This window comes from Sus scrofa, chromosome 8 (genome assembly GCF_054392235.1).
Source record: "Sus scrofa isolate SSC_HxYL_T2T_F1_AM1 chromosome 8, Sscrofa_HxYL_maternal_Yorkshire_Landrace_v2.0, whole genome shotgun sequence".
NCBI classification, from domain to species: domain Eukaryota; kingdom Metazoa; phylum Chordata; class Mammalia; order Artiodactyla; family Suidae; genus Sus; species Sus scrofa.
Window position 1 is genome coordinate 43032590 of NC_139390.1, and position 22176 is coordinate 43054765.

The window sequence follows — 22176 nt, forward strand, 5'->3', positions numbered from 1 at the left end:
TATGGCCTAAGAGCTCCAGGGAGTGATGTCTCCACAGGCCTTGTTTTATTGTAAGAAATGTGCATCCCCCACAGACTTTGTTTACTATAGAAAACATGAATCTCTAGCCCACTCCTCAACTGATAAGAAAGGAATGAGGGAAGTGTTCCCATCATGGCTCAGTGGTTGACAAATCCGACTAGGGACCAGGAGGACACAGGTTTGATCCCTGGCATCTCTCAGTGGGTTAAGGATCCAGCATTGCCTTGACTTATGGTCTAGGTCAGAGATCCTGCATTGCTGTGGCTATGACATAGGCCAGCAGCTACAGCTCCCTTTAGACCCCTAGCCTGGGAACCTCCATATGCCACAGGCATGGCCCTGGAAAAGACAAAAAAGCCCCCCCCCCAAAAAAAAAGGAATGAGAGGAATGGGGACTTAATCTAAGGAAAGAAAAGGACAAAGAAAAGCACAAAACTTTGGGGACATTTCCAAGCCCAAAAGCCCTATTGGGCAAGGACTGATATAGGTAATTGAACAAGGCCAATGAGAGAAAACCACATCTTTCTGGACCCCACATTGGTGCCCCTCCCCACCTTTAAGAGATAAAAATCCCTATAGGACAATAAAGAAGGGGGGCTCTTCTCCCCCCTCCCAGCAACTATGGGCGATATCTGCTTTCCTTTAATAAAGACTTTGCTTGACTGCTGCCTGTGTGTTCCTGGAGTTCATTCTTTGACTGCTGTGAACAAGAACCCGGATTCCAGTATCATCTTTCCAGTATCATCCTGACTAGATATTTTACTTTGTAAATATTCTAGAGTGGGAGAAGCGATAAACACTTAACCTCTATTTTGCCAAAAGAAAGAGCTGGGATTAATACAGAAAGAAGTTGAAAGAGAAGTTCTGAAATCCTGAACCTTTGTCTCCTTTTCACAGCTTATTCACAATGTCTTTTGGATGCAAGGTGTTTGTAAAAAGTACTGTAGTCCAATTTACATGCAAACAAAAGCTATTTTATGGAATGTGCTATTTCATTATTTAAAGTGGATATTCCAAGGAAACTAAATGATTTTTCTGGATGAATTATAATTCCTTTCCATAAGAGCATTTCAGTAGAGACATGAGCTCTTAACAATTATATTTGTTGAAAACAGGTATGTACTTTTTTATGTAATTTACACCAAAACCCCCCAATACTTTAATCAGTTCAGATGCATCTTATGGAACACAAGCCTACACTTTGACAAGTACAGATTCTCACAGTCACAGAAAAAGTTAAAAACCAGCCATACAAATGTCATGTAATTACATGGTTATCGATATATACTCTAGCAACTTTAGCACTTTTTCAATAAAACACCCAGTGACTTGAGTGCCTGGTTGTCCTTATTTGCATAAGAAAGGTTCTGTCTTGAACACAGCTGGGTACTCCTCTTTATTTCCATTGCTCCTCCTCATTGGGGCATTTAAGATGCATCAGTTTTGCTATACACTTTGCCACCACAGATCTTTTTACTTCACTCAAGATTGCCAGGGGAAAGGCAAAGATACTCTCAAAAAGTATAAAAACTCAGAGTTCCCATCATGACGCAGTGTTTAACGAATCCAACTAGGAACCCGGAATTTGCGGCTTCGATCCCTGGCTTTGCTCAATGGGTCGAGGATCCGGTGTTGCCATGAGCTGCGGTGTGGGTGGCAGACGCGGCTTGGATCCTGTGCTGCTGTGGCTCTGGTGTAGGCTGGTGGCTGCTGCTCTGATTGGACCCCTCACCTGGGAACCTCCATATGCCACAGGAGCAGCCCTAGAAAAGGCAAAAAGACCAAAAAAAAAAGTATAAAAACTCAACAAGCAGTGGTAATTATGCTAAAAGTGGCATTCCAGAACAAGTCCATGACAGTGAAGCCCCATCTGATTCACTGACAAGGTCAAGGGTGAGACCAAGAGTATCAAATTATGAGTCCTTTGAACTTTACCTCCTCTGTGATTTGGCGATGGTTTTATTATTTTTCTAATAAAAGTTCTTTGCAATTTCTAACATGTTTAGGACACAAAGGAAAGGAAATGTTATGGAGTTTAATCAAGATGGTGAAGGGTGGGAGTCCCCATCATAGTTCAACAGTAAGGAATATGACTGGTATCCATGAGGATGTGGGTTCCATCCCTGGCCTCTCTCAGTGGGCTAAGCATCTGGCATTGCTGTAGCTGTGGGGTAGGTCACAGCCACAGCTTGGATCTAGCATTGCTGTGGCTGTGGCCCACAGATGTGGCCCTAACATGACCAAAAAAAAATCAGGAAGGGCATCAGAAGTAATGGTGTCACCCCAGTTTGAGGCCATGGAGCACGTAGAGAGAAGTGGACCAAGGAAAAGGTGTAAATGTGATTGGTTCTTTCTGAGCTCAAGCCTTTGAAATCTCTGAAATGGGTGAAGACTTTTGTTCCTTTGTTGCTGAATTGCAATGCAGAGACAGAGTTTTGGGTAAAGGAGAAATAGCTGTATTGCTTTGCCAGGCAAAGGAGGGCCACAGCAGGCTAATGCCTTAAAGACTGTGCCTTCTCCCACCCCCTTGGAAAGATTTGCAAGGCATTTTATAGTAAAAAGGAGAAAAAGAGGTTTTCAGATAGGCATCAGGATTGGGACAGACACGCAGTCTTCTTTCTTTGGGGGAATCCTAGTCATCAAAGCTGCAGTCAGGCAATCTCAGCCTGATCATGATGGTGGTCTTCCGGGTTATTGCCTAGAATAACAGTACTTGTGAAAAGGGCATGTTGATTAGAGATTAGAACAAACTAGGAAAGTTCCTGTAAAACAGCATATGCTAATCATCTTTAACCCACAGGCAATTATGCTCAGGGAGCCTAATCTTAAACTTATGGGTTATTGTGCTTAGAGTGTAACTAAGTCCAGGAGAAGGACAAAGAAGGACTCCAGGCTCTTCAATTTTGAAGTATTCACTTCAAAAAGAAGAGGAAGGAGAATAACTTTTCTCTCAGGGGTATGAGGCACCTGCCTCACCATCACCATCTTCACTCTTCTTCCCTGAGCCAGTACTAGACTATGTGGGCACAAAATTAAAGACTATGCCCCAAATGTCAGTAATCAAGATAAGTCACAACAGTTTTAATGCCTTTTTCTTTGGGGGGGGGGGCTACACCTGTGATTGGGGAAATTCCACAGCCAGTGGTTGAACCATCACCATTACAGAGACAATGCTGCACCTTGACCCCCATGCCACATGGGAACTCCTTAATGCTATTTTTGGAGAACAAATGAAACATCAAAATAATGCAAGATGAACAAAATAGCAAACTTTTAAATACATAGAGTATGAGCAGAGCAATGCCAGAGCCTGAGGCCAAAGAAAGAAATTAGGAATTCTAGTTCTGTCAATAACTAGAGCCTTGTTTTTGCACATCATAGCCTGAATTCAGTCCTCTGTTTCTTCCCTTTGTTCTCCCTTCACCACATGCCTTCACTCCCTAAACTCCAGATCAATATCCCATCTTCCATTCCGGGCTTCCATGAGGCCAGAGTGATCCTGGAAAGAACACTGGATTTTAGCCATGGATCCTTTTTTTGTGTGCAGGGCTGCACCCATGGCTTATGGAGGTTCCCAGACTAGGGGTCTAATGGAGCTGTTGCTGCCAGCCTATGCCAGAGCCACAGAAATGCCAGATCCAAGCTGCCTCTGTGGCGTATACCACAGCTCATGGCAACACCAGATACTTAACCTACTGAGTGAGGCCAGGGATTGAACCCACAATCTCGTGGTTCCTAGTTGGTTTCATTTCAGCTGGGCCATGACAGGAACTCCATGGACTCCTTATTATATCAACTCTCATCCTACTTTAAATAATATAATTGTATCCTGAGGAGTCTTGGCAAGTGGGGTTGAGAATTGGAGGCTCTGGCCCCTGTCAACTGCTCTGTGGAAATGTCATATCAATGTCCTCTAGAACGATGTCATCTGATTGTACACTAAGAATCCACAAGAACTAACTGCAACATCTCCTGACTTGACACTTTTAAGATGATTATGACACTCTGTTTTTTTTTTTTTTTTGCAAGTTCTCATAATGCCATGTATCAACTATTTTGTGGCACTTGCTATGCAAGCAGCCATATAATATTCTTCAAAGCTTTCAACTCAGTATCAAGTAAAAGCAAAGATTATTTTGATATATAGATATTTCTCAGTTTTTTCTACTTTCAATGTAACGTTTCCTGTGAGTTTGTGTTAGTATGTCAGTTTGAACACCATTTTCTTCTTTCCAGTGCACTCTACAAAAAAGTTTTGTGTTTCACAACTCTGTTATGCTTAACAAAATAGAACTTGTACAAACTGAGCCATGTCATGAAAATTTCAAATACTTCAAGTAAACCAAAGCAAAAATAATTCCAATTCTTCAGCATTTGGAACAAACGTTTTAATAAGATTTGCTTTGAAAAATAAAAAAAGTTCTAAACTCGCAGTCTGATTTTTTAAAAGTAGTGTTTTCTGTTAAATACTTCTTTGTAATGATATTGTAAATGACCGTTATTCCTATTGACATTTTGGAGTTGAGTCCCTAGAGTGTCTGTGCCCCATTCTTTTTTTATACTTTATGTTTAATTTTGTTTTGAAAGTATACCTTTAGGGAATTCCTGCCATGGCTCAGAGGTAACAACCCCAAGCAGTATCTGAGGATGTGTGTTTGATCCCTGGTCTCACTCATTGGGTTAAAGATCTGGCATGGCCATGAGCTCTGGTGTAGGCCATAGAGGTAGCTCTGATCTGGCTTGCTATGGCTGTGGTATAGGCTGGCAGCTACAGATCAGATTCAACCCCTGGCCTCAGAACTCCCATATGCAGTGGGGTTGGCCCTAAAAAATAAAAAAAAAAAAAAACAAAGGCAACAACAACAAAGATGTACACCTGTTAAAAAGGTAGAGAAGGAAGGAGGAAAGAAGAAGTTCTGCCTCTGCAAAGTGCTTTCCCAAGAACTTTATGAAATTAAGTATCATTCTGCCCATTTTTAGATGAGGAAACAGGAATGAAGAAAATGAGAGAAATCTACAATCCCACAGCTAAGTAAATACAGTTGGAATACAAAACTAAGTGTCTTCCAAAATGTGTTCTTAAGCACTAGGGTGCAATAGGAGATATAAATTCCTTATTGCAACCACATATTTTATAATGGGATAAAAATATGTTAGTGACCTGCAAATGAAAAAGTGAAGAAAAGCTTCTGCTCAATGGGTTTTGCTAATCGGGGAAGAGAGGGAATGCCAAAACTCTTGTTTCTTGACTCCTTGCAGTCAAGAAGCAATTGTGTAGCCTTGGGGTAGGGGTCTGGTTCCTGCTCACGGACTATACGTAACTGAGTGTCTTCCAGTTCTTCTGGAGGAAATAAGGTCCCCACCCACATACAGGATGGTAACCTCAGGATGAGGAAAATATTTCCCTCAAGCCTGTTACCAACCAATGGGAAGAAAGCCATCCACCCTAGAGCCCTCACCCCATCTTTTGCCTGTAAGGAACTTCTCCCCACAAACCATTGAGGAGTTCTGGGGTTTTGAGTACCAGAAACTCATTCTCCCTGCTTATCCCTGGAATAAATCTTTCACTGCTCCAAACTGCAGTGCATCAGTTGTTTGGACTCACTGTGTGTTCTGTTAACATCTCTTCTTGAAGGCAGCATAGAGATCCCTACTTCGGCTTACTTAGTCAGAACGCTTTGTATTTCTCTGTATGTACAACTCCTACTCCATTCAACAAAGTTTGGATTCATTCCCTCTCAAGTTTCTCTTATCTCATTGCAAGGACTTTTGAAAAGTATTGTTTACTAATTTTTTTAAAGAGAAAAATGTACCTGTATACAATAAATTTCTTTCTTTTGTTTATCACTATATTTAAGCAGAACATTTTAACTATTCTGAAAACAGCTGTATCAGAAAAAAACTCAGCTTTTTCCCCTTAAATTTATTTTCCAAGTGGCAAAGTATGTCCACATATTTTAGTGTTATTTTGTTTCTGTTTAAGCTTTACAAATCCACAGAACAAAGTGGGATGTTTAGTCCTGTTCCCTCTAAATCTCATTTCTGTGGGTTACAGAAATAGGCATTCTTTGATATGGTAAGTGTGCATAACTATGTAAGCACAGACACGCCTGTGTGTACATATACGTATTTCACACTACATGTTAAAGGTTTGTGGTGCGTTACTGCAGGTCTTTCCGTGTATGCACAAAGGGGAAGGAGAGGAAGAGCAATGTGCTAAACAAGTTGGAGCAGGAGCAGCCAGACCTCAAGATCATAAAGCATCTGAGAGAGGAACACGCACAAAAAATATTCCATTCCCCAGAAATTAAATCACTGATAAATGTAGAACACTCTCAGTTCTTACAGAGGAGGGGTAAGGACGAAAGCAAGATAACTTCTGAAGTCGTCTTGTAGGGAAGACAATGGTAATTCTTTTTTTTTTTTTTCTTTTTTCCATTTCTTGGTCTGCTCCCATGGCATATGGTGTTTCCCAGCATAGGGGTCGAATCGGAGCTGTAGCCACCGGCCTACACCAGAGCCACAAAAATGCGGGCTCTCAGCCCTGTCTGCAACCTACACCACCGCTCATGGCAACGCTGGATCCTTAACTCACTGAGCAGGCCGGGGATCAAACCTGCAACCTCATGGTTCCTAGTCAGATTCGTTAACCACTGATGGGAACTCCGACAATGGTAATTCTTAAAAGCAATGGGTCCAGAGGAACAATTCACTGCAAGATAATGACGCAGCAGTTTGCCTGGCTCCATCCTGCTCAATTCTGCTGAAGCCTGCCCAGCAGGGCCAGATCTTCAGGATTCAGGGTCACAGGGATTGGGCTTCTGTCTTAAGGAGTTTTGTACATCCAAACTCTGATAGGGACTCCTATTTTGTACCATGGAATATATACAAATTAAAACCACACACTCACCCCGCAGTAAAAGAAGAAACAAAAAGAAGGGAAGCTGCTGCCACCAGCAATTCAGAAGGTTCAGTATCCACAGCTGTAACCTACCTGCTAAGGATTCTCTCACTCACACCTGTATTTGTCCGCCTGTGAGGCACAACTCCTTGGACCTCTCAAAGGCACTGAAATACTATCTCCTGAAGTGTAGGCAGTCACCCTTTTGTTTGTTTTAATTTTTAAATTAAAGTATAGTTGATTTACAATGTTCTGTCAATTTCTGCTGTACCACAAAGTGACCCAGTTTTTTATATATATATATATATATATATATATGTACATGTATTCATTTTCTCATCTTATCCACTATCATGTTCCATCACAAGTGATTGAATATAGTTACCTGTGCTATACAACAGGCCCTCATCGCTTGCTCATCATCCTTTCAAAATTCAAATATTATATAAAATGACAGAGTGCTTCAAGGGTTGAAAATGCTTCACGGGATGTCCTTTGCCGCGATAGATAAAGTCCACGTCCTAACTTCTGCCTTAAAGATCTTGCAGCAGCAGGAGTTCCCATCGTGGTGCAATGGAAACGAATATGACTAGGAAGCATGAGGTTGCAGGTTTGATCCCTGGCCTCGCTCAGTGGGTGAAGGATCTGGCGTTGCGTGAACTGTGGGGTGGGTCTCCGACACAGCTCGGATCCCGCACTGCTGTGGCTCTTGCTTAGGCCGGCGGCTACAGCTTGGATAAGACCCCTAACCTGGGAACCTCCATATGCCACAGGAGCGGCCCTAGAAATGGCAAAAAGACAAAAAAAAAAAAAAAGAATCTTAACAGCAGCAGCTCCTGGCCAGTCAGTTCTGCCTCAACAAGGCCTTCTCCACCGTTCTGCTTCCTGCACCTGCCTGCTCCGCCAGGGCCATACCAAGGTCCTGGTTCCTAGGGCGCCAAGTTTCTCATTTGCAGGGCCTCCTCACTGGCTTCCTGGACCCCTTTTACCCTCTGTCACTTCCTCGGGCGAGCCCTGGAGAGATCAGGGCGGGGCCCATATCCAAAGGGCGGGCCAGGCCCACCCATTCCTGTCCCCAGGAGCAAGGGATGCTGTGGTCAGGGCACAGAACTGCCCCTCCCACACTGCTCACCAGGACCCCAGAAGTCGTTAGAAGGAGGAGGTGATGGTGACCCTTTCCTTCCAGACCACAACCTTACGTGCACCCTCTATTTGTTCAGGGACTCAAAGCAAAAATAAAGGAAAATGTTGCTCCGAATTGCATGCAGTCCTAAGACTAGGACTCAGAAGGCTGCCTAGTCCGGACCTCTTTAGAAACACCCCCTCCCCACCCTGTGGCTCCGGCCCTCTTCCGGCCCCGCCTCTGTCACTGAGCAAGCAAAGGCCAGCCCCACCCACTTCCGAGTGGCGGGGGAACGGTCAATCACTGCAGGAAGGCCTCGCAGTGCATCCCGGGACCTCCGCTCAGGCGCGGGATCTTAGTCCCACCGGCCCTCGAGGCTTCTGGCCCTTGGGCCTGGGGGCTGAGCCATTGGAGGTGAGTGGGTGTCAGGCGGAAGGGCGCGGGGTTTAGGTGATCCGGGCCTTGTGTCATTTCCCTGGGTCTCCCCAGACTGTGGGGTCCGAGGTGGGATCGGCGCTAGGTGAGTGAGATAGTGCCCTGGCCCACAGTTTGGGAATCGCTGTTCCATGTAGGAAAAGGGCGGAGGGGAGGCTGGCCAGGCGATCCTACACTGCCTGCCTTGCTGGGCCTGTTCAGCTTTGTTTTCTGCAGACCACAGGCCTCAGGCCTGCAGCGTCGACTGGAAAACAGAAACTGGGCATGTGGCCCTGCAGACTTCCCAGGTATTTAGGATGCAAGCTGAAGTTGGAGAGTTACCTTCTGAACGTAATAAAGGAGCAATAGAGGGTTTTTTGGTTGGAAGATAATCCTAGTAGAAAATGCATTTCATACTGGGAGAGACGTGGGTAGCTTGAATTGGGTCGGTAGCAGTGCCTGCCAAGCTGGTTCTGTGCACTTCCTGGTTGGTTTATTTAATGACCTGATTCTGACACATCGGGCAGCCTGGTTTGCTGGTATGCTTGGGAAAAGGGGGCGCAGCAACAGCTGGAGTGCTTGAGTGCCTTGTCAGTTTCCTTGCATTGTACTAGAATCCTTTTAAAATATATCCATTCTGGAGAGCCCGACGTGGCGTAGTGGTTAATGAACCCGACTAGTATCCATGAGGATGCGGGTTCCATCCCTGGCCTTGCACAGTGGGTTAGGGATTCAGTGTCGCTGTGGCTGTGGCTTTGGCTTTGAGAAGGTTGGTGGCTACAGCCCCAGCCTGGGAACCTCCATGTGCCACGGGTACAGCCCTGAAAACAACTACAACAAAATACAACCTTTCCTAAAAGTATTATTTTTTTCTTCCTGTTATGCTCTGCCATTTACTAGCTGTGTGAAATTGGCCAAGACTTTTTTTTTTTTTTTTTTTAAATTCCTTTTTGAGGCCTTACCCCAGGTATATGGAAGTTCCTATGCTAGGTGTCACATCTGAGCTGAGCTGCCGTCCTGAAGCACAGCCACAGCAGCATGGGATTCAAGCCACTTCTGCCCCCTGCGTCATAGCTCATGCCAATGTTGAACCCTTAACCCACTGAGGGAGGCCAAGGACCGAGGCCACATCCTCATGGGTACTAGTTGGGTTGGTTAGAGCTGAGCCACAATGGGGACTCAAGGGCATGGTTTTTATATACATATATATATATATATATATATATATATTTTTTAATTATTTGTTTATAAATTTATTTTGCTCTTTAGGGCTGCACCGTCAGTATATGGAAGTTCTGAGGCTAGGGGTCAAATCGGTGCTACATACAGCTGCCGGCCTCATCCACAGCCAAAGCAACCCAGGATCGGAGCCATGTCTGATCTACACCACAGCTCATGGAAACACCAGATCCTTAATCCACTGAGCAAGGCCAGGGATAGAATCTGGAACCTCATGGTTCCTAGTTGGATTCCTTTATTTGTTTCTGCTGTGCCACCACGGGAACTCCCATTGCAAGACTTTTAAATCTTCCAACAGCCTTCATTTTCTAATCTCTGACCACTCTCTGCAACCTCCCCCCAAGACCCATTTATTCCCCATCTCCCTTGGACTACTCATAGGTACCCATTTGAAAGTATTAAGCTTTGGGAGTCAGTGAAGACTTAGTCCATATTATAACAAGTTTGTTGGTGGGTAGGGAAATTACCTTTAAAGAACTGTGTAAGTTAGTGCTTTGTGCTTGTCACTGAGGATGTAGGCAGCTTTTAGGTTAAATATCAGTGCTTTTTTGTTTTTTTCTTGCTAAGAGTTTTGAGGTGCTTTTTGTTTTGTTTAGGCATGTGTAAGTTCCCAGGCCAGGGATGGAAGCTGCACCACAGCAGTGACCTGAGCCACAGCATTGAAAATGCTGGATGCTTAGGCCACCTGGGAATTCCAGCTTTTGAGATTTCTATGAGATAGTCTTAAGTTTTATTGTCAATGTGTTAAATGCCAGGCGATATGACATGTGCCCTCCATTCTTTTTTTTTTTTTTTTTTTTTTTGTCTTTTTGCCTTTTCTAGGGTCGCTCCTGTGGCACATGGAGGTTCCCAGGCAAGGGGACTAATCAGAGCTGTAGCCTTGGGCCTATGCGGAGTAACAGCAATGCAGGATCCGAGCCGCATCTGCAACCTACGTGACAGCTCACGGCAATGCCAGACCCTTAACCCACTGAGCAAGGCCAGGGACCGAACCCGCAACCTCATGGTTCCTAGTCAGATGCATTAACCACTGCACCACGATGGGATCTCCTGCCCTCCATTCTTGAGAACCAAATCTCAGAAGTTAATCTGGCAAGGACATCTAGCTAGTTAAGTGGGCCACTTGGATGCAGACCTAGTCTGTCAGGTATTGCTACCTCTCAATTTGTGTTTTGTCTGTTCTCACTGACAAAACTCACTAATGCTGGGGTGAATAATCCCTTGCTTTTCCCCTTACACTTTTTTGGACTATGTCATCAAAAGTGAATAAATGTGAACCTATCAAATATGACAAAGAGAAGGTACTTTGAGATGGAAGCAGAGGGAAGCCTAGGATGCAGAGGGCTTATGAAGGGGCAGTAGGCAGTATAGTTGAGTGATACTTGTCTTTTGGCTTTCTGAATGAAGGTCTTCCAACCAAGTAGAAATCTTTAATTTTATAAAGTCCACAGTGTTCCTCGTTTTTCCTTCTGGTCTGCCTTTTTGAGTTGTGTGTGAAAACTGAAAGCTCATGAGCACCATGTCCCAACCCAAGCTCGTGGTGATTTTCTTCTGTATAGTATACTTTTAATAGTTTTTCATTGAAAAGTGTCTGTGAGTGCTTGTGAGTGAATTGGGTGTAAGTTGTAAAGTTGTGCCTGTGTTCATTTCATGCCAGATGGTCACCAAGGAGTCATTCCTTAATTCTTTTTGGGGAGGTGGTGGGATATTGTCTCCTTGGCAGTGTGATTATCTAAAGTGGAAGGGATTCATGTGTTGTGCCAGGAGGGGGCACTGTGTCCAGTGACTCTGAGGAGGGGGCGTGGCCTACACTTCCCACAGAGGGGAGGTGGGGTCAGGGGCTGGGAGGGGGCGAGCCCTCCTCTGTGACCCAGGGTGCCTTCAGGGGCCTGGTGGGTGAGGCTCTGCAGGCAGCTAGGAGGGGTTGTGTCTACTCTGGCTCCCCCTGGGCTCCAGCTGGAACCGGTGGCCCCCCTCTCTGCTATCAAAGCTCCATCATCTTTGGATTCACGGGGGTTTTGGCTTCAGGACCTCAGGGGGCTGTGTCTGTGCAGACAGGAGCTGGGTTTGCTCACAACCGAGGTGACCCTGGGAGGACAATGTGAGGAGAACTGGGAAAATGTGGGGAGATCTTCCTGGGTGGGACTGACTGCCAAGGGTGTCTGTCTTCAGAGGACACAAGAGGGGCTCCATGTGGAAAACTGGGTTTTTGGTTGGATTTGTGTGTGGTAGAGATAGTGTGTGGTAGGTGGAGGCCAGGTTTCCCAGCACCCTTCCCAGTGGAGACTGTCCTTCCCCTGTGATGTGTCCTTGTCCCCTTGTGTGAAGTTAGCTGACCCGGCAGTGGGGGGTTTAGTTCTGACTCTCTGGTGTTCCTCTGGTCTGGGCACCTGTTTTGCTGCCCGTGTCACCCTGTGTTGGTGACTGAAGCTTCACCGTATAGTGTGAAGTCAGGGTGAGAGATGGCTCCAGCCTGTTCTCCTCTCTGAGGATCCCTTTGGCTCTTTTGGGTTTCACACAAAGAATAGAAGCTGTTTCTATGATGGAAACAGTTTCAAGCTCCTGATCTCTGAAGATGGAGGCTCCCTTACCTGCAAGCAGGTGGTTATAAGGGAAACAATTTTGTGAATCCCTGTGGCCCTGGGAAGGAAGGAGACGAAAAGGGCTAAGGACTCTGGGTCATTTTGGAAGGATTCTTAGAGGAAAACTTCATACAGCCTTGATTGGATCCCATTACCAGTATTAAGAAATAGCATCATGTGTGTGCTCCAAAAACTCTGTCTCTTGGTCCTCCGGGAGCATCAGTGTTGTTTCATTAACAGCTCCAGATGATTGTAAGGTGAGGCCAAGGACGTGAGCATGTGAGCTCCTGCATATGTTTGTGTGTGTTCCAAGCAAGCTTTAGCCCAAAGAGAGGCAACAGAGATGCTCCACATGGCTTCTGAAGGGAAAAGTCAGTGCGGCCCCCATACCCTATGTGAGCCGAATGTTGGGACATCTGTATGGGGATGAACACATGTATCCAAGCAGGAACAATCTCACTTTGTTCTCCATGTAGGAAGGGACTGTTCCTGAATCTTTTCTGAGACAAAGGCGGGAGAGTTTGGCCTTTTCAACATTTCAAAGTTGGCCTTGGTCTTACAGCTTGTGGGTGTGGTGGGCACAGGGGAGATAGCTTTTACCTATGATGGTGTATTCTCAAGATGCTGATGTGATTTGTCCACACAGTACCGATGAGAAAGTGACGCAGAGCTGGAGGAAGAAGAGGAGGAAATGGCAGCTTCTCAGGTAACCGTCCTGTCCTAGGTTGGAGTCTGTGTCTGCTTTTCCTCCTGAAATGCCATGAATTGAGAATGTAAGAATCATGAATTCTCTCCTTCTGATATTCTTGCCTGGTGAGGATGTTCTCAAGTACCTTTTTCTTGTGCACTTAGGGTAGTCAGGATCAGCTCTTAAAAAGGCTGTCACTCTGCCCCAGAGCCTTTTCACCCTTGTCTGCATCCAGGCTCCCTGTTCAACATGAATTGCCATGAATCATTACCTTTCAAGGGTTGAAAGTATTCCCTTGGTGAGACATCAACATGGGAAGGTGTTGGTATCCAAGCTCCCATTGGAATGTGTTCCATTTTTTGGGGTTTGGGGGAAGCCAGTGAAAACGTATTGATTATTTTGCATCTGGATGCAACATATTCTATCTGGAATGAGATTAAGAAAATGCACACATAAACAGGGTGACCTTAGTAGGCTTGAATCCCTCATAAGATTCCGAGGGAACACAAAGTAGAAGAGACTGTTCTCCATGTTGTTACAAAGGGTTGACTCTTAAATGAAGTAGTAGGAAGACAGAATATGGGAGGTTTATACAATATGGAAAGTTTATGGTTTGAAATTTGTTTAAAACTAGACTAACATTTTTTTTTCATGATAGATTGAGAAGATGATTTCCCTGTTTTTGTAAGAAATGCCCAAGCAATGATAATATGTCCTTTTTTTGTGTGCTTTGGTCACCTGCTATGCATTTATCCTATTAACACCTGATCTTTATTGCTTTGGGTGCTTTCTTTGAGATTCCAGCACTAAGACCTTCATGTAATTTTCCACTTCAAAAGGGTCTTGGAAATATTTAGTAAGTGGTATGGAGAAGCCAACTCAGTCAATGTGGAAATGCCATATCTTTTTAGTTTCTCTTTCCTTGATGCTGGTTTTGAACTATGAACTCTCAACTGAGTTGAGTAGAGGTTGTACCTTTTGTAAGTGGAGGTTGTCATTAGTCAAGCCTAGGTTCTGATAGTTTTCATTATACTCCACATACGCACAACTCCATTAAAGACGTAATCTTCTTCACTTGTTTTCTTCCAAAGGATTCTACTAGTAAAATATATTCAGTCGTATTCAATTCCTAACACATAGCTAAGCACAAATGATAAAGCATTTCACAGTAATAAATGATTTGAAGTGATAGTACTAATGTATCATAAATATGGTCTCACCCTAGCATATTATGAATATCATTTAGAAAGTCAATTTATCAAATTAACTTACATATGATCTTGATGTCACTGACATGGGTATTTTCCTCTGTGTCTCCTTTAATATGTACTAAGTGCCCATTGAAATGTACAGTCTGTGTGCATGAAATGTCAATAGTATTTGATCCACATTGTCTGGATTCCATTATTCTTCCAGCTAAAGAAAGTGCTATAAGCATACATGAGGGTTGTTGTTATATGTTTTTCAATGTTCTCTTGAGATGAATTTTAGTTTATGGGAGTCAAACCCATACTCTCAAGTTTCTTGACAGTTTCACAAAATAAAAAGTGGAATAGTAATATTTTTCTTAAATATTTATGTGATGTGTTCACTACTTTTTAAAAATGTTCAGTATATAGTACGTAGTAAATAGATAAAACCAATGGTACTGTTATGCTTATTATTCTATTAAATGCATAAAATCCATAAACACTTTCAGTTCCAAGTTAACCGTGAATTCTTACCTTTCCTTCCTATGTCTGTGGTATTGAAATTGTGGCTCATGAATCAGAGTATCATTAGTAGCATCATTAGCTAAACACGAGCTTGTTAAAATGTAGACCCATAGGCCCCATCCCAGAATGCCTGCATGAGAATCAGTTTTCACAGTATCTCCAGTGTACTTACCAAGTCATTCAAAAGTAAAAGTTCTATGTCTACCTCACTGTGGATTTTCCCTCTGAGAAATACACACATTTTACCTAGTATAAACACTCAAAAATGCTTGTGTCTGTGCAGATATCATCATTTTCTAATTACTGTTCCATGGAAGTTCACTTTGTATAGCAGTTTTATGGATCATGTGTCATCCCCTTTAAGGGAGGTAGAAATATGGTAGAGAATACTACTGTTTCAAATATATAGTATTGAATGTTTGAAGACATTGAAAACATTCAAAGCATTTCTTTTGACTTGCTGCTTTCATCTTGAGTCACATAATGACCTCAGCTTTGGCCCATGGTATATGCCCTTTCCATTTCAGGGACTTCTGACAGTCAAGGATGTGGCCATCGATTTCTCTCCAGAGGAGTGGGAATGTCTGGACCTTGGTCAACGGGACTTGTACAGAGATGTGATGATAGAGATCTATAGGCACCTGGTCTCCTTGGGTGAGGACCCCTTCCTTCCAGAATTCCTTTTCTCCCCACTGGGTGTGGGATCCTGCATTTGCAGGATGTCTCCTGCTGTTTTCTTGACCATACAAGAGATTTTCAGACCCCACCATTTTAGGAGTAATTGAGAGTTGGTGGGTGCAGGTAGAAAGGCTTCATAATGAGGCATCCTCATTGTAACCGAAGTCCTCCTTGAGGAAAGGTGCCTCCTTCACTTTAGATTATTTGCAGTTCTGGCAGTTCATATGTATAAAGAGCTCTGCCGGCCTCTTAAAATCAGATTTGGACCCTTTACTTTTGACTCAGGAGTCCTTAGATGGGGAAGAGAGGAACTGATTTTTACCTGTCACTCAGGGTCTGAAATGTGCTTTCAAAAGACAATATTTGGGAAGTGCCTAGAATGTTTTACCATTCCACAATGCCATCTCTTTCACCTGAGTCCAATCCTAGATTGGATATTGGTGAATCTCTAGGAAAACATATGTTTTTCTTTCCAATGAACAGAGTATGTTATCTCTAAGCCAGACCTGGTTCGCCTGTTGGAGCAAAAGAAAGATCCCTGGGATGTGAAGGGAATGGAAACAGTAGCCATACAGCCAGGTATGTGTGCATGGGTGAAGCAGATGACACAGGACCCTTACAATAGGCTTTGGGAAGATGTGCTTCAATGGCACTGATTTTTGAGAAACACGGGTTTATTCTGTCTCTGTCTTAGAGTGACATCTGCCACCTAAACTTGTATTCCTTAGTTGTCCATGTGTTCTCCTTCACCATGGAGGATTCTCTCTCACATCCACACGGAGAGCCAGAATCCTGGTCTTGACCTGTGAGGACCTGAATGTCCTGGCTGTTGTTTTTTTATTTTTTCTTTTCTGACTCTTTTAGGGCCATACCCAGGGTTAGTGGAGGTTCCCAGACTAAGGGTCAAATCAGAGCTGTAGCTGCCAGTCTACACTGCATCCACAGCAATTCGGGATCTGAGCTGAGTTCGTGACCTAAACCACACCTCTTGGAAACACCAGATCCTTAGCCCACTGAGTGAGGCTAGGGACTGAACCCATGTCCTCATGGATACTGGTCAGATTCATTTCCTCTGAGCCATGATGAGAACTCCAACCTGGCTCTTTTTCCATTGCTTTTGGGTCCTAGGAAAGGCTGTGCACATTTCTGAGTAACTCTTTGTTAAGGTCTTTTTTCATGCTCTGTTTCTTCATCTAGTCAGAAGTGAGTGAGGAGAGTCGTGGAAACACTTGAATTTGGTGCCAACATTCTAGGAGAAGTGGGGACAGATAGTGTATGTTTTCTGCTTTCAAATGTCCAATCCCATGGAAACTTGGACCATGACCCTAGAAAGTTCAGACTAAGTAACTGTATCAAAGCATAATTCACCTTCCTAAATGTACCCTCGAATTTACTTCATAATATCATTATTTTGGTAGGAACTAACATGCAACATGTTAAGTGTATTTTCCTCAATTATCAGTGCTATAAGAATATGTCTAGGAGTTCCCGTTGTGGCGCAGTGGTTAACGAATCTGACTAGGAACCATGAGGTTGTGGATTCGGTTCCTGGACTTGCTCAGTGAGTTAAGGATCTAGCGTTGCCATGAGCTGTGGTGTGGATTGTAGACACAGCTTTGATCCTGTGTTGCTGTGGCTATGGCATAGGCCAGTGGTTAGAATTCCAATTAGACCCCTAGCCTGGGAACCTCCATATGCTGTGGTAGCAGCTCTAGAAAAGGCATAAAGACCAAAGAAAAAGTATATGTCTAATTACTCATAGAATTCTTCAGCAAATTAATGCATAGCGGAATACAAATTACACCCCACATTCATTAAAAGTCTTCATTCTTCTTTAATTCCTGAAGAACCATCCTTTTCTAAATGTGCCCTTTTTAACCTGAAGGTTCTCAGGAGTGTGTTCTGTGTTTTCACTTTCAGATGAGTTTTATATCAAAATCACCCATAATAGTAGATTTAAAGTATCAGCTATAACACATTCTAAATAGCACATATTTAGCTAGACGTCAATCAGATAATTAGCCATCGCACCGTATCTATGAAAATGTTTGGTTCATAAGTATAAGATTGCTTCAAACAGAAAATATTCTTTTTTTTTAAATTGATTTCTGGATACCTGTTGTGGCTCAGTGCATTAAGAACCCAACATACAGAGTTCCCCTTGTGGCACAGTGGAAGCGAATCTGACTAGTATCCATGAGCATTTGGGTTCATCCCTGACCTGACTCTGATTTGACCCCTAGCCTGGGAACTTCCTTACATTGCAGGTATGTCCCCCCAAAAAAAATCTATTTCCCTCAAGGTATCAGGAATCATAGTATATTTAATTTCAAACACTTATTCTATAAGTATATGATTCTTTGCATATGTTACAACTTTCATGTTGTTCTTCATTTATAAAGATTTTATTTGTATTCTAAAGAATACATCACAACCTTAATATTTTTGTATGTATTATAGCACTCTATCCATAATGAATTTCTTAAATTTTTCTTGGTCATTTAAATCCTTTCTCATTCAAATTTTTAGTTCAGTTTTATATGACCAACTATAACCCATATATTGTGAAATTCTGCCTGCAACACATGCCACTGCCTCAGAGTATTTGGTTTTTTTCATTTTAAAAAATGTTATTAGAATATAGTTGCTTTACAAGGTTGTAATAACTTACAAGAGAGTGATTGAATTACACATATTCACACATCCATTCTTTTTCAGATTATTTTCCTGTATAGAATATCACAGAATATTGGATTGAGTTCCCTGTGCTATACAGCAGGTCCTGGTTAGCCAGTTTTTCCACATATCACAGTGTGTATATGTCAATCCTCATCCCCCAATCTAGTCCTTCTCCCACTTGTCCTCTTTGGTAACCATAAGTGTGTTTTCAAAGTCTGTGTATCTGTTGCTGTTCTGCAAATAAGTTCATTTGTCTACTTTAAGATTCCACATGTAAGTGATATCCTATGATATTTGTCTTTTGCTGTCTAACTTCACTTAGTATGGTAATCTGCGGGTCCATCCATGTTGCTTCACATGGCATTGTTTCAGTCTTTTTTTATTGGTGAGTAATATTCCATTGTATATATTCATCACACTCCTTTGTCAGTGGACATTTAGGTTGCTTCCATGTCTTGGCAATTGTAAATAGTGCTGCAAAGAATATTGGGGTGCATGTATCTTTTTGAATTAAGGTTTTGTCTGGGTAGATGCCCAGAAGGTGGATTGCTAGATCATATAGTAGTTCTGATTTTCATTTTTTGGGGAAGCTGCATACTGTATTCCATAGTGGTTGTATCAATTGAAATTCCCACCAACAGTGCTGGAAGGTTTTCTTTCCTTTCACCCTCTCCAGCATTTAATGTTTGTAGTCTTTTTGATGATGGCCATTCTGACTGGTGTAATATGGTATACCTCATAGTAGTTTTGATTTGTATTTCTCTAATAACAGCAGTGTTGAACATCTTTTTGTGTATTTTTTGGCCATCAGTATATCTTCCTTGGGGAAATGTCCATTTAGATCCTCCCATGTTAGGGATGTTTCCAGCTTTTGCCTCTTCAGATAATTTTCTGTGATCCTTTCTCTCCCTCTTCAACTCCTATCACCCCTGTAATGGGTATATTGGTGCATTGCCTGTTGTCCCACAGTTCTCTTAGACTATCCTCATTTCTTTTCCTTCTGCTTCCTTTATTCCATTGTACATCAGTGATTTCCAGCAGTCTGTCTTCCACCTCCCTTATTCATTCTGCTGCCTGCTGTATTCTGCTCTTGGTTCCTTCTTGTGAATTTTTTATTTTGGTTATCATGTAGTTCATGTCTGTTTGTTTATTCCTTAAATCTATTTCTTTGTTAAGTATTTCTTATCATTTATCCATCTTTGCCCCCAGTTTTTTTGTGAGATCTTGGATCATCTTTACTACTATTACTTTAATTTTTTTTTTTTTTTTTTTTTTTAGGGCCATACCCATGGCATATGGAAGTTCCCAGGCTATGGGTCCAATCGGAGCCATAGCTGGCTACCTACACTATAGCTCCTAACAACGCTGGATCCTTAAGCCACTGAGCAATGCCAGGGATTGAACCCATGTCCTCATGGATACTAGTCAGATTCCTTTCTGCTGAGCCACAATGGGAACCCCCTCATTATGCTAAAGTATTTTTAATGTAGGTTGCTTGCCTCCACTTCACTTAGCTGTTTTTTTGGGTTTTTGTCTTTTCCTTCATCTGGCACATGTTTCTCTGTTACTTCATTTTGTGTAGCTTTCTGTGTGCTGTCTTTTTGGAAGGCTACATGGTTGTACCCTCTTGCTTCTGGAGTGGGCAACTTTGTGGGTGAAGTTGATACAGGGGGTTGTGGCAGGCTTCCTGGTGGAAGGGACTGGTTCCTGCCCATGGGTAGGTGGACCTGAGTCTTGTTCCTCTGGGTGTGATTAGAAAGGTGGCTGTGTCCCGAGAGGACTTTGGGCAGCCTATTTTCTACTGGGTTCCAATCCTGTTTGTTGTTGGGCTTGGGGCTTCTCAGCCTTGATGGATGGGGCCAGAGTTTTCCAAAGAGGTGGCCTCCAGGGGAGCTCACACCTGTGCTTATTCCCTGGGCCCACCATCTCCAATGTCCTGGCCTTACAGTGAGCCACAGCTGATCCCTGCTTTGCCAGGAGACCCTGCAAAAGCCGCAGGTAGTTCTGAAGTAGATTCTTATGAATCCCTGCTTTGTCCTGGGACCCAGTGCACATGAAAAGCTTTGTGTGCCCTGCAAGAGTAGAGTCTTTCTTTTCCCCAGACCTGTGGTACTCCTGTGCTTTCAGTGTCAAGTTGCCTGGGGACTTTTATTCCAAATACCAGATTTCTGGGCTGGGAATCTGATAGGGTTTGGGAACTCTTGTTGGAGAGCCTCTGCAATATAGTGATTTTCCAGTCTATGAGATGCCTCCCTGGTGGGCTCATATTGATAAAGCTCCTCTACTGCCATCTTGATGTTGCTTCTTCTTTGTCTTTGTGTGTAGGATATGTTTTTTGGTATCTTCCAGTCTGTCTTTTTAATGACTGTTCAGCAGTGAGCTTTTATTTTGGTGTTTCTGTGAAAAGAGGTGAGTTTGAGGCTTTCTACTCCACCTTCTTATATCTGAATTTGTGAAACATTTCCTTTTTATAGATGTGTAGTCCCTGTTCAACGTGAGAATTATTTAGACAGATTACTTTTACAGTGCATGCATATGCTGTGTTCAGGTTCCTCGGCAACTAATTGTCTTATTTTTGCTTCACAGTTCTTAAACAATTGCTTCCTTTTCTAGGACAAGTTTACCAAAATCAGTTCATTTTCATTTGTCTTCCTGGTATATTAAGAATGTAATTGACAATTTTCAACTCAGCAGACTGAAAACAATATGATGTTGCATTCAAATTTGAATCCCCGATATGTGTATTGCCAGTAAAACTGTGTTCTTGAATGATTACCCCTCCATTGTTCATTCTTTCTGCAATTTCTTTGTCTTTCTTGGTTAATGGTCAGTGTCATAGTTTGTCTTTATGAGTGCTTATGGAAAGCGTCTAAATCATGCCTCCATTTGTTGAGGAATTTATATTTCTTTTGTGTGAGAAGAACTTTTGAATTGATAGTAATTATTGAAATGTTTATGATTTTGCCAATGTTAGGTGTTAATGCATTTTTAATTTTTGGAAAAAGAAACAGAAAAATACCATGTTAACTATTTGAATTAGACAGTTATGTTTATTTGTTGATATTTATATGTTTATATTTGCATGTTTGTGCTACTGAACTGCTGAATATTTCATCTTGAGAAACAGACTCAGTACTCGTTGCTTAACCACCTTCTTGTTTCCCTCAATTCCATTCTCAAGGTTGCCTTTAACCCAATGGATTGTTTCCTCAGATGTACCCAGGTTTTTCCATGTGATCTCATTTCATTTGAATCTTCTGCTTTTGGAAATTAAGGCCTTGTCCACTGCATCACGGGCAAATATTTGCTGCCATTCCATAGGTTGTCTTCTCTTCTTTTTGAGAATACCTTTTATTGAAGTATAGGAAATTTAAAAATTGTGGTAGTTTCAGGTATATAGCAAAATATGTCCTTTATACATATGCACATACCTTTTCCTTTTTGGGCTCTTTGTCTCTCTAAATTATCACACAGGATTGAGTAGATACTCTGTACTATAGAGTAGGCCATTGCTACCTCTCTTGTTTATGTATAGTAGTGTTTGTTTGTCATTCCTCAATGCCCTGATTCATCTGCCTCCCACCCATTTCCCATTTGGTCTGATAGATTTGGTTTCAGAATCATTGGGCAATTTCTTTTTTGTATATTCTAGTGCATCATTTCTATACAACTCCATATATTAGTGATCTCATATGATATTTGTCTTTTTCAATCTGATTTCATCTAGTATGATAATTTTTATGTCCATCCATGTTGCTTCAAATGGCCTTGTATTTTATGGCTGCATAATAGTCCTCTGTATGTATGTATCACATTTTCTTTATCCATTCTTCTGTTGATGAGCATTTAATTTGCTTCCATGTCTTACCTATTGGAAACAGTGGTGCTCTGAATATTGGAGTGCATGTATGTTTTCAAATTATGGTTTTCTCCAGATAGTTGGCCAGAACTGGAATTGCTGGATCATAGGGTAATTTTATATTTAGTTTTCTAAGGCACCTCCATACTATTCTCCATAGTGGTTGCACTAGCTTACATTCCCTGCGAGAGTGGAGGAGGTTTCCCTTTGTTCCACACCTATTCCAGCATTTACTGTTTGTAGACTTTTTGATGATGGCCATTCTGACTGGTATGAG

At 42.5% G+C, this 22176-nt stretch overlaps 1 protein-coding gene across 5 annotated transcripts in view; it reads left to right on the forward strand.

The window, feature by feature from the left end:
* LOC110262092 (uncharacterized) overlaps positions 1-22176 on the forward strand; it is a 180074-nt gene that overhangs the window by 110934 nt on the left and 46964 nt on the right. For 4 of the 5 annotated variants that reach the window (XR_014812464.1, XR_014812465.1, XR_014812466.1 and 1 more), the window contains exons 1-4: positions 8319-8459; positions 12927-12986; positions 15211-15337; positions 15845-15940. Coding sequence is in view for 2 of the 5 variants with exons in the window: in XM_084972078.1 (XP_084828204.1) it covers positions 12972-12986; positions 15211-15337; positions 15845-15940 (238 nt within the window). In the remaining 3 variants the exon portion in view is untranslated. Of the gene's footprint in view, positions 1-8318; positions 8460-12926; positions 12987-15210; positions 15338-15844; positions 15941-22176 lie in introns of those variants that run through there. The other variant, XM_084972079.1, reaches the window with a different exon arrangement.